The 13,198-nt window shown below is 42.6% G+C and overlaps 2 protein-coding genes across 14 annotated transcripts in view; one reads left to right on the forward strand and one right to left on the reverse strand.

The window, feature by feature from the left end:
* Positions 1–13,198, forward strand: part of QTMAN (queuosine-tRNA mannosyltransferase) — a 286,265-nt gene that overhangs the window by 148,782 nt on the left and 124,285 nt on the right. The window lies entirely within an intron of this gene.
* Positions 3,655–12,802, reverse strand: LOC142498599 (uncharacterized). The gene is made up of 4 exons (XM_075606807.1): positions 12,687–12,802; positions 10,173–11,577; positions 9,324–9,650; positions 3,655–3,732 (listed from the first exon to the last, which is right to left on the reverse strand). Exons 2-4 carry the CDS (start codon positions 11,361–11,363, stop codon positions 3,655–3,657), a joined length of 1,596 nt encoding a protein of 531 aa, XP_075462922.1. The 5' UTR covers positions 11,364–11,577; positions 12,687–12,802.

Below are 13,198 nucleotides of genomic sequence, written 5' to 3' on the forward strand. Positions count from 1 at the left end.
ATAAATAATACGACCTATTACGCATTTACATCCCGGGCAACGCCGGGTCTCTCAGCTAGTGTTGTATATTCAGTGCTAGAGGGACCTGCAGTGTATTAGGGATGGGGACATGAAAGATGGCTCAGAAAGCAAATTGTGTGGGGTGCATGGTTTTAGCAAGTTAACAATTGTGTATTAATGAACATACTGTAGCATTAATTTACATATTTGCCTTTCCTTTTTGTAATCATGGTGTAGAATTTGTAATATATTGATGGCTACATTTTAGCAGATTATACTGCTCCTCTGAAACCTAGCTGAGTGGAAATGGAGAGGGAAAAAGTTAAGAATTACTGTGGCCAAACTAAGATTTATAAAGCAAGATCTTAGCCCAGAGTGTTTTTTGAGTTATTTTCAAATGGTAATTTGCTTTATCCAAATCAAACGCATATAGTGTAAGTAAGTGATTATTTGCATGACTGACAATCATTTCACTGCCTGCAGTCTTTTTAAAATACATAATTTTGCAGAGATGCTAAATAAAATACCCCCCAAACTTCTCAACTCTAAAGCACAAGAAGGCGATTCATTTTGTGCTAACGCTGACCTCTAATTTTATATCTGCTGTCCCTTTAACCCCTTTCATCCTGAGCGAATGTTGCATAGCAACCATGGAGCGCTGTTTTCTGTAAGCTAGAATGTATCGGTCTCACACAACCAGGCACATAGCTACTGGGCATATAGCTGGCCATGTTTCATGTCTAACCAAGTTGGGACCTATGTACAGTAGATGACAAGGGAATGTTTGTGTTGGCTGCTTCTGAAACCTCCTTTTGGGGCCCATATATATTGAAGTAATAGTGGAAGATAGCATTCGACTTTGCTAAACATTATCTTACTGTGCTTGCAATGCAACGAAGATTTAAAAAGAAAAAAATAATTTAATGTTCTAGAAGATATTCAAGCTTAAGGACTAAACTTACTACGTCAAAGTGAAAACAAAATTGATTAAGATGGGCTATTTCAGCAATAGTGAGCAAAACCGCCTTGATTCCAGATTATTTTCTATCCATTCTGACCTTATAAGAATAAAGCATAACAGTATCACAGTGCTCTATCACTGACAATCTTGCCGTTATGGTAATGCACCTTCTTTTTTCTCTCCCCCCCCATCACTTATCAGTCTAGCGGATACACGAGACTTGAAACAGATAAACTGTCATGCCACAAATGAAACATATTTAGATAAAGCAGGTAGAGTGAGCAATGAGAGATTGATGCATTGTGATGCTGTGGAAAATCTAACACGGAAAATGCTTTTGTTGGCATGGCAACAAAACTTCCGTGTGTTTTGGGAATCGGTACAAGTGTGCAGTTCAGTATGAATTACTGGTGTAAATGGCTTACCATCATGCTTCTCAACTGCATCTATTCTTTGAGAACCATAATATCACTACAGACATTTTACTGCCATTTGGAGAATTATTGTGAATATTTAATGCCAGCGGAAGATTGTTTTAGTTACTGATCTGTTACTTTACAATACACCTTTTACATTTTTAAAACGCAGAGTATATTACAGCCACACAGTGTGATGTCGCTGATTCTTTTCAAAATCAGCAAGTAATGGAAGATCCATGTTAAATTTTAAAAAGCAGTGAGCAAGTTCTGCTCACAATAACTGTGGCACTCTGGCTGTTTACAAGTATGTACTTCAAACAACATTCGACTTCAAACTATAATAGGGGAGTCGATCTTACTTAAGGCCAAATTTACGTTTTCCAAATAAATGCTTTCTTTCTTTCTGTTTGTTTCTATTGTTGTCAATAGATTTGTATACTTTACATAGAACATTCTCAGTTAAAATAAAAGCATATTGGTTGGAGTTGCCTTGAGTAATATATAACACTAAATGTTATATAATGTATATACCAGAATAAGGGTACATAGGAGTGCGTATAGGGAGCATGGGCTAGGGATGCTGTGGCCTTGATCTCGTTTTGGACAAAAATCAGATTTTAAGATCTTAATAGTATTGGCTCCCTATGCCAATACTGCTAATAAAAGCGGTTTCTAAAAATAAGATAGAAATACAATTTGTGTTAACTTTTTAAATAATCGGTGATATAACTTGGGTTGATCTGTGGTTTCTACATAAATATAACATATTTATATATTCATATAATTGAATATGTGATGTTTAAAAAAAAAATCATATGTACATCATAAATCATAACATAAATAAACAAAAGATTTGGGGATTAAAGTAAATTATGTTAAATGTCTCTGTGACGTGGGGTGCTATTGTATCTCTGGGTTGCACCCTGAAGATAAGGCCCACGTCATGGGAACATGTGTATACTGTAAAAGTATTATTGCTGTGTTCCCCCTGTGAATGTATTTCACTGTCCCTTCTTATGTCTTTGTATTGTATTGTTTGTGGGCTAAATGGGATTGGACCCATTTCCTAAGTAGCCTGTTCGGGTTATAACACTGGAACCATTGGGGCTAGCAACTAGTTTCTGGTACTGCCACACCTTGCTAGAAGGAGCAAAACCTTGTGGGGAATAACCCAGTGTCTCGGGGAACCCCTTCCTGGTAATGAAAAAAATAATTTTTTTGCTGGAAAGAATCAGATTTATATCCCTTCCTCTGAAACGCCCCAATCTGCTAAATTGCCCTAACTGTCCTAGAAACTCCCCACAGGGACTTCCCGATAGTGGACATTGGGGGCCAATAGGACAACCTATCCCCACAAATCCTACTCCTTTAGGGATTCGGGATTCACCCCAGTAACAAAGTGGACATTGAAAGTCTTATTCCTGCATTCCTAATGCAGGACCAAGTGGCCAGGTGACATCCCTTCCTTGCATACTAATGCCTCTGCTTGCATGTCAAATGAAGCCAGTTGGTGGGATCATAAAAGGGTGTAATTTAACACTTGTCAAGGCGTCCCCAGTCTCGCAGACCCTGTTCCACACTCCACGGGAATAGAGTGTCAGCAGTTTGCGCCTATCTCAGCCAGAGGCCAGGAAAACTCTTTGATGCATGCATTTCTCTGAAATTTGAGGTATAACTGAAAGCCCCAAATTGTACTAGTGGGTGTGTGTGTCTTACAACAGCTCAGCCTGTGTCAGTCTGTCTGCACCCAGTTTTCGAGGGGAATGTATCTGTATACCTTGTGGGGTGTACTGTGAGTCTTGCGGGAGACTACGTTTCTTGCAGCAGGACTCTGAGTGGACTAGCGGAACTAAACCCATTTCTGTTTCAGGGGCTCGGTTCCATACGCTCTGGTGCGTTCTGAGCCAAGAAACCAAGCAACCAAAGTCTTTTTGTAGAATTCCTCCAGCCACCAGCTTCTGCCTGCCGCAGAGAGCTGATACCTTTGACCCTTGCACAACTAGTCCCCGGACTAGTAGGACCGCTTCTACCGGTAATTGCAGCAATGCCAAGGACTGTTTGTATCTGTTGTCCGCCCGCTCTTCAAGCGGCCCCAGGACATTGATGTAGCCCATAATGAACTGTTTCCCCAACCCGGAAACAGAGGGACTATTGCGGCTGCGCCTGGCACCACCTCCTGGTGACCTACTCTGTGGGGAGAAACTCAATCCCTTCCCAGGTTAGCGGTGGGTCACAAAGTGGATAATTGTGTGTTTTGTGTACGTTTGTGTGCTTCTATTCTGTTGCCCTTGCAAATAAACGTAGTTTCTTGAACTCCGTGGCTTGGTTTGGCGATCCATCGAACTTGCGGGTCTGCTCAGTACCGTTACGTGACAGTCTTACAAAGGTTCTTGAGTGACTGAATCACTTCACAGTTAGTCCCACTGAGTTTATGGGTGTGGCCGATTTATAGTAGGGACAGGGGCGGCGCAAGGGTTTCATGTGCCCTGGGCAAAATGTAAAATTTGCTACTCAAAAATAAAATTAACAGTGGCGTAGCTATTGGGGCTGCATGGGGTCCGACCACACCCAAGCGCGACGCAAAATAAATATAGGGCGCCAAAATAACGGACAAAAAAAAGAAAAATAATTGAAAAATTAATAAATAACAAGAGGCAAAAATAATTGTTGTTATTAATGCGCCCCTAGGACCTTTGTGACCCACTTGTAGGGTTAATACATTCCAGTACAAAGATTTCAGGCAGCTTTTCTTTGGTCAGAAAAAGGGGAAGGGGAAACACAAATTGGATGTGCCCCCTAAAATAATTCACTAAACTGCACTCCTACAAAGTGTAAAATTTAACTTTTAATAAATTTTCTTAAAACATATATTACCAAAACGTTGTGTACTGTGAATTAAAAATAAATAAAATCAACAATACCCAGCATCCATGTCAGTGAATGTATGATTATACGATCCCAATTAGCAACTAAATGTTGTTGGGATGTAGAGGACAAAGGATGCTATGAGTCAGGGTGTTAACCCCTCTGGAGCAACTGTAAGACCAGGTGGTAAGTGTATATAAGTGTATACTGCTCAGTGAGCGATTACATAGATGAAAGTCCAGCAGTCCTGCTTGAATATATACCACTAGGCACTTGAAGTGATAATTAATAATATGTAAAAATACACGTGCTTAGGTGGTAATGCTGACACATGCTATAATGATGGAAGGTAGTTCACAACATAGTGGAGCTGGCACTCACAGCATTGTTATCAGTGAGTACCCAGCAAAAAACTCTAAGTGAACATATGTCATGTGAAGCAGGGAGGCAGACTCACTGACTGTTGGAATAAATACCCAACTAATAAGGTCTACATAGATTGAACCAGGAGACTACAGAACACTACATTAAAACAGCTCCAAGTAGGAGACTGACAACATTGCGCGTCCAACACGCGTTTCCCTCCAGCAAAGGAGCTTCTTCAGGGACAAATTTACTGGGGGAGAGAGGACTGAGCCCTTTTATACCCCTGCAGTACCTTGATTGCAAAATCAATGTCTATCAGCTGTTGTGCATGCGCGATGCGCCAGCGCCCTAACTAACACATTAAACTACACAAATGCTACTAAAATCAATCTGAATGAATACCTGCGCACTCAACCATTAGGATGTCATATTTGTGTAGTAAGACGGTCGTTTACACGGTATCTAAGGCTTGATATCATTATCGGCGTATATAGAGTCCACTGCACATGCGCGTGGACTTAGAGATTATAGCCATTATAGCTTGATCGTATTGCGCATGCGCGGACACTTAGAAGATCATTGCTATATCTATGCAAACACAATGCGCATGCGCTGGGACTTAGAGACTAATGCCAATATCAACCGTCCGTATTGCGCATGCGCGAGGGCTTGGAGATTGTTTCCATTATAGCCCGTTCGTATTGTGCATGCGCAGAGACATAGAGATAATTCCCACATTGCCCATTCAACTGCGCATGCGTGAGGACTTAGAAATTCGTTGCTGTTAGCATCTGATCGCATTGCGCATGCGTGGGGACATAGAAGTTATTGCCGATATTACCTGTCCGTAAGTACACAAGAACTGTGGGGTTGACATAGTTTATATACCTTTGTAACCCTATTCTTAACATTGAATACAGACTATTGGTGAACATATATCTGTATCCAATCCCTAACGTGGAAACACAGTTTAACCCATGCCCCCCAGCTAGTTAGCCCATGCGTACAGGGACTCTGAGGGTCTTATTTCTGTAGCCCCATAATTAATCAGGGGCGACGACCAGTCTACCAGATGAAGTATCTGGCAGGATCTTCATTGTTTGTAGGTGTAGATATAACACTTACAAACCACTCCAGTTTGATGCTACTCCACCCTCAGGTAAACAATTAGAGTGGCAGAGTCTTTTGATCGGTACTTGCTTCCTAGACTTTGGGTTGCCCCCCTGACCATTTGCATTCCTTTGTGTGAAGGAGACTGTGCAGGTTTTTATCCCCGCCTTGAAATACAATATTAAAGTTACAACACAGACATTAAAATATCTGGTTCCGTTAGGTCCAGCAGGTCCAAACTTTCCAGATCTTAATGCCGGAACTGGGACATCATATGATCCAAGTTTCAGCCTGCTGCGACCTTCAGAACCGGAGATACACAAATACCACTTAAACCGTTTCATACTTTAACACAAAATTCTCCGCTGTAACATAAATCACAGTTTGTCACTAAATCCCCATTGTGGTGCAGACACTGACATTATAATGAAACATGGGAACAGGGGGAACATACATTTTCCTGACATGACAAGGTGTAAGCCACATTCCTGGACCGCAGTCCAGTTAACCCCTTGCCTCCCTGGTGAGGTCAGGGGGTGGCCATATGGGGTGCAACCCCTTTAATACCGGGCCAACCCCCCTCTCCCTCTACACCTCCCCTTCTTAATGGGTGACCTGTGGCCCACTTACCCTAACGGGGAGTGGGGCACTGCAGTCATCCTTAACAAACTCAGTCTCAGAGGGATAGTCCTGACGTGAAAGTCCATCAGCATGCTGTTTTCACTACCCTTTTTGTGCTGAATGGTAAACTCAAACTCTTGCAAGGCAAAGCTCCACCTTAGCAACTTGGCATTCTCCCCTGATGCCCTCTGCAGCAAACACAGGGGGTTGTGGTCTGTGAAGACCGTGAAAACCCTTCCATACACATAGGGCTGGAGTTTTTTGAGTGCCCACACAATGGCCAAGCACTCTTTCTCAATGGTGGCATAGGCCGCTTCTCTGGGGAGTAGTTTTCGGCTTAGGTACACCACAGGGTGCTCTCTGCCGTCGTCTCCCACTTGGCTCAACACAGCCCCAATGCCATAGTCCGAGGCATCAGTCTGTATGAGGAAATGTTTGGTATAGTCCGGGGCAGCCAGTATGGGGGCCCCAGCAAGCGCAGTTTTCAGTGCCTGGAATGCAGTTTCACAGGCAGGAGTCCAGGTGATAAGCACAGGCAGTTGCTTCTTAGTCAAATCAGTCAGGGGTTTGGCCACGGCGCTGTGCTGTGGGACAAACTTCCTATAGTACCCTGCGCTGCCCAAAAATGCCATGACCTGTCTCTTGGTTTTTGGAACAGGCCACTGAACTATGGCTTCTACCTTGGCTGGCTCTGGTTTGAGGTGCCCTCCACCCACCCTGTGCCCTAAGTACAGGACCTCTGCCATCCCTACCATACACTTAGTGGGTTTCAAGGTAAGCCCAGCCTCCCTGATCCTATCCAGTACCGCAGCTACATGTCCTAAGTGTTAGTCCCAGGAATTACTGAAGATAGCAATATCATCTAAGTAAGCCCTGGCATAGCTCTGCATCCCTTCCAGTAACCTATTGACCAGGCGTTGGAAGGTAGCCGGGGCATTCTTCATCCCAAATGGCATCACCAAAAACTCATAGAGGCCACTTGGAGTGATGAATGCTGACTTCTCCCTAGCCTCCAGGGTCAGGGGGATTTGCCAATAGCCTTTGCTCAAATCCATAGTGGTCAGATACTTTGCCCTCGCGAGTTCATCCAGTAACTCATCCATGCGGGGCATGGGGTAGGCATCTGACACCATCCCAGCATTGAGCAAGCGGTAGTCGACACAAAACCGGGTGGTCATGTCCTTCTTAGGGACTAGAACTACCAGGATTGCCCAAGGACTCTGGGACAGAGTAATTACCCCTAGGGTCAGCATCTCCTCTATCTCCCTTTCCAGATAGAGACAGAAGGAAAAAACGAATGGCGCACAGCCAGGGAGCCAGGTGTGGAGTAAAACTGCTTCTTTATTGGTGCATGCAGCGAGACAAGTAATCCCCTTGGTGGGACAAAGACAGGAACCTCCTACGCGTTTCGGACCTGGGGGTCCTTTATCAAGGAGTGTGGGATGTGCTGGGATAAGGCACCTTATATACCTGGTTAATGATAGGTAAATTGAAGAAATCTGCGCAAGATTAGCACATTCGCCCCGTGCGCATGCGCGTGACATCACTCATGGCGCCGCATCCACTACCCGAAGGATTGTGGGTAAGACGCGCCCATAGTGAATGTCCGCGCATGCTCAGAATGGAGCGTGAGGCCAACAAGGCTTATCCGGTCTGTATGTCTACTCCTGCCCATAGTGACGTCACCGCGGGACTCTGATAGGCCGATACATGTCGCTGCATCACCAATGATAGTGCTGGACAGCCGACATTGCACCAATCACATCAAATCCCCTGCGCTCACACTAAAGGCTATCGTAGTATACAGGACCTGGAATGAAAAATATATAAAACGCTAACTAATACCCCACAGCAGGGACAAATCAATATAATCACATTATTAGATGTAGCTGCTGTAAGTGGTTATACTTATCCATGCCAATCCCACATATAAAAGACATACAGTTTGACATATATCACACCTTAAAAAAACAAACAATCCCCATTATGCATTGAATATGCATTTTGAAACATTGTTCGGAACATGTATTTATAAAAGAATTAAATTAAAAACAAAATATACAATTAGCAAGACTTTTTTGTATGTCTTCTCTTCAATGTCCCCAAGGTTGAGGAAGAACAAATGTATGATACTTTTATACAAGCAATTATTCATTATAAAGCTCTAATTCACTATTAAACAATCTACATAATTGATATAGCATAAGCAAGTTGTATTTCCAACTGATGGCGACTTACAGTACTTAGTATTATAATTACAATTTTATAGTTGTGATTTATACCACTACCATATAGTTTATAAATTTTGAAAGGGTTCCCCAATTGTTTTGAGGTAAAGTGCAACCTAGTCAAAGCAAGACCACCATGAAATATCTCAAACAGAGGAAACAGTAGTATGCTTGGAAAATGATGCCATTATTTTCTGTCTGAGACTATTTTAATACAGTTAATTAATGTTTTTGCAAAAAATGGGACAGGTTCCATTCTACATTTAGACCGCAGGGAGTTCTGGTCTGAAGCATGAATATCCAGTAAGCCTCCCTGCGGTCCAGGAGGTTGAGCAAATCACCTCCTCTTTCCTTAGAGAAGATTCTCTCAATTCCCTGAACTTTAAGCCCATTGATGTTACCTTTAGGGCAATGTGTAAAATGTTTGGAGACAGGGTGGGATATGTCCCCCTTTTTTATTAGTCTGATGTGTTCGAGTATTCTAATTTTTAGGGGTCTGATGGTCCTCCCTACGTAATTGATTCCGCAACCACAAGTCAGAAGATAGATTACGTATTGAGTGTTACAATTTATGAACGACTTGATCGGGAAGTCCTGGTTAGATCTACAACCTCTGAATTGTTGTGAGGGTGTCATAAAATGGCAAATTTTACATCTCCCACATCTGTATGATCCCTTTGTTATAAATTTACTGATGGGGGGAGGGGAGGATGCCACGTAACTGGGTGATATATAAGTAGCAATAGTTTTTGCCTTGCGGTAGACAAAACGGGGGCCCTTTTTCACACATTCTTTTAGGCTCCCATCCATTTGGAGGATGTTCCAATGATTCCGAATGATTTTCTGAATTTGACTACTACATCTATTGTATTGTGTAATCATCAGTGGAACATCCTCCTTCATGAAATTTGTGCCTCTGTTGATTTTATTCTTACTTAAGGCCAATGGGTCCTTAGTTGGATCCTCCTGTCTATTATTTAATAGATCCTCTCTATTGGTTGATGCAACCTCTTTACGTATATTATTTAGACGCTCTAGATTGTAGCCTCTCTGATGGAAGCGGTGGCATAATTCCTCAGACTGACGAGAAAAAGCCTCTTCTGTAGAGCAATTCCTCCTCAGTCTGAGGAACTGGCCCTTGGGGATACCTCTGATGACGGCAGGTGGATGACAGCTGTCAGCTCTTAATAGCATGTTTCTTGCATTAGGCTTTCTAAATGTCTCTGTTTGTATTTGGCCTTTAATGTCAATAAACAATCGGAGGTCCAGATAGTCAATGTGTTGTGTATTGAAATTGTGAGTGAAAACTAAATTTAAATCATTTGTATTGATATAGTGAAAAAAATTGTGCAAAGAGTCTGAATCCCCATCCCAAATCATAATCAGGTCATCAATGAACCTTCTGTAGAATATAATGTGTTTACGAAAAGGATTAGTGCTCGAGAAAATAAACAGTGATTCCCACCACCCCATAAACAAATTCGCATACACCGGTGCAAAGCTCGTGCCCATTGCAGTGCCCCTCTGTTGTAAATAAAATGTGCGGTCAAATAAAAAGTAATTGTGTGTCCATAAGAAATTAATAGCATCTAAAATGAATGCTGTGTGAAAGTGATTGCTGTCTGGACCCCCGATAAAGTGCTCAACAGCTGCCACCCCCTGATCGTGTCTTATCACTGAGTAGAGGGACGTAACGTCCATAGTTACCCAGATGAATTGTGGGTTCCATTTGACATTTTTCAATTTTCTAATGAGGTCCCCTGAGTCCAATAGAAATGAAGGTAAGTTTTTAACAAAGGGTTGAAGATATTGATCAATATATTTTGATAAACCATCTCCCAAAGATCCAATAGACGAAATGATTGGTCTCCCCGGGGGGTCGACCAATGTCTTGTGGACCTTTGGGAGATGGTAAAAGACCGGTATAATTGGGTTTGGGTTCCATAAAAATGTATTTTCAGTTTTGTTTAGTACTTGTGTGATTGCCCCCACCTCTAACAATTCTTTATATGACTTCAAGAACCTCTCTGTGGGGTCATCTGGTAGTGCAGAGTAGGTGGTGGCATCCCCAAGTTGCCGATAGGCCTCCTTGAGGTAGGCAGCCCTACTCTGCACTACCACCGCTCCACCCTTGTCAGCATTCTTTATGACAATTCTTGAGTTTTTTTGCAAAGACAATAAAGCCTGCTTCTCTTTATAATTCAAATTATGTTTACCCACATTTGTTAGGGAATAACCCTCTGCCAGGATACGCAAGTCCCTAATGACCAGATTCTCAAACGTCGTCAAGAATGGGCCCTTAGAGAATTGAGGATCAAATACAGAACCTTTTTTGAGGTTAGACCTCCAGTTACTAAACTCCGGAATCACAATCTGTTCAGATGAAACATCATTATCATACAATAATTCTTCAAGGTCCAACATATCTTGGAGGTCACAAGCCTCTCTGAATGAGGGAGTTGAAGGAGCTGGATCACCTATTGGTGCTTCAGAATCTTCCGGGTGTGGTGTAGGTGGGGCTCCAGATAAATTGACACCCCCCACAGTGTCCAGTGAATTATCATCTGTGGGGCCCACAAACTGAGAACGTTTATGAAAAAATGATTTTAAAGTTAGTTTCCTCACAAATTTGTGGACATCTATAGCGGTGTTGAACAAGTCAAAATCCATTGTTGGAGCATATTTTAGTCCTTTTCTCAAAAGTGACAATTCTGCGGTGGTTAGATCCTCCCCTGATATGTTTATAACATCTATTTCTTGGTTGGTACTCACTTCTTCCTTTTGGCTGGCCATCTGCCGCCCTCTCTTCTTTCCTCTTCTGGTTCTTTTTGATTTTTCTGGAAGAGAGGGAAGTTTTTTTGCTGCTGTTGCTGTCTCGAGGAGGATTGTTGACCCATTCCGCTTTCATGATAACTTCTTGTATAGTCTGCTCCTGTTGATCTGGATCTGGAGGGTTCCACTGGACCATCAGAATGGTGCCCTGATTTTTCTGTCTGAAAAAAAGAAACTGAATGCGAGAGATTATCCACATCTGAGAAGTCAGAATCTCCACTTGTTTGGTCACTATTTTTTGATTTCAGTATAGATTTGCGCGGGGTGGACCGCATGACCTTATCCCTTTGCTGTTGATTTTTCTGAGAACCCTGATTCACCCTGTCTCTGATAGGGTTAACACGCTGCCAACTGTATACTTGCTTCTTTTCATAGTCGGTGCGGTCCCTATCGTATTTGACCTGTTTTTTTGCAGTAATATCTTCCTCTGCTTTTAACACTGTTTCAGATAATATTCTATCGTAGTTTTTAAAACCTTCCAAATCTTTAAATTTTTGTAACTGTGCTTGGAGTTCTTTGATTTGAGTTTGCAGATTTTTTCTCTCATTTACTTTTTGTTCAATGATAAGCTCCATTAATTTGAAACTGCACTGGTCTAGTGTAGAAACCCATTGTTGTTCAAACTGGGGGGTAGTAAACCCAAATGTTGGCACTTTTTTTACACGTAGACCCCTGGGGATCCTTTTATTCAGTATATAATTTTCCATGGAAATGATATCCCACCAGGCTCTGATATTCAAAATCAAAAGTCTCTCCAGCCTTTGGAAATGTGTTTTTAAATCTGAAATGTCCTTAGTGTCAGCATCAACTACCCGATCAAACACTTGTTGTGCCCTTTTCTTTCTTATTGAGTCATCCCAACAGTTCAAGGCATACATTGTAGATTCCACTTCTATTATCTCATTGTCCTCCATTTCTGTCATAATGTTAAAAAAGGGGTGGGTATACCACTAGTTATAAGTAGTCTTTCAAAGACACAGGAGGATATCCATGCACTTGACAATAAGTTTTGTTTAAAAGTTCATTCCATACACCTGCTCCTAAAATAAGCTTGATTGTAGATTTACAGAGTCAACTGTAGTGAGCTAACCCCAGTGTAAGGAGTCAGATGAAAGAGAAAAATAGGGTGCTCAAACCCAGGACGACTCCATCCAATTCAACAATGATAAACATTTAACCCTGGAGATACCAGTGGGAGTGGGTGGTAAATAAAGACTTGTAAGTCCTCAAAGACATCTGTCACACTAAACCATGAAAGTCTAGAGACCATAAAACCCTACTCACGTCATCTCCAGGGATGATGGACAGGCGTGCCAGCCATGAGGGATCCGGAATCCAGATAGAGACAGAAGGAAAAAACGAATGGCGCACAGCCAGGGAGCCAGGTGTGGAGTAAAACTGCTTCTTTATTGGTGCATGCAGCGAGACAAGTAATCCCCTTGGTGGGACAAAGACAGGAACCTCCTACGCGTTTCGGACCTGGGGGTCCTTTATCAAGGAGTGTGGGATGTGCTGGGATAAGGCACCTTATATACCTGGTTAATGATAGGTAAATTGAAGAAATCTGCGCAAGATTAGCACATTCGCCCCGTGCGCATGCGCGTGACATCACTCATGGCGCCGCATCCACTACCCGAAGGATTGTGGGTAAGACGCGCCCATAGTGAATGTCCGCGCATGCTCAGAATGGAGCGTGAGGCCAACAAGGCTTATCCGGTCTGTATGTCTACTCCTGCCCATAGTGACGTCACCGCGGGACTCTGATAGGCCGATACATGTCGCTGCATCACCAATGA

The sequence above is a fragment of the Ascaphus truei genome, chromosome 7, assembly GCF_040206685.1.
Source record: "Ascaphus truei isolate aAscTru1 chromosome 7, aAscTru1.hap1, whole genome shotgun sequence".
In the NCBI taxonomy this organism is placed as follows: domain Eukaryota; kingdom Metazoa; phylum Chordata; class Amphibia; order Anura; family Ascaphidae; genus Ascaphus; species Ascaphus truei.

What these genes read in the sequence shown, in the direction of transcription:
- LOC142498599 (XM_075606807.1), bottom strand. Translation starts at nt 11,363, where the DNA reads ATGGCCAGCCAAAAGGAAGAAGTGAGTACCAACCAAGAAATAGATGTT. An exon ending in ACAGCAATCACTTTCACACA is followed by an intron (nt 9,651 to 10,172) that starts GCATTCATTTTA and finishes TTTTCTCGTCAG; the next exon opens with TCTGAGGAATTATGCCACCG. An exon ending in CCCGTTTTGTCTACCGCAAG is followed by an intron (nt 3,733 to 9,323) that starts GCAAAAACTATT and finishes GGTACTGAGCAG; the next exon opens with ACCCGCAAGTTCGATGGATC.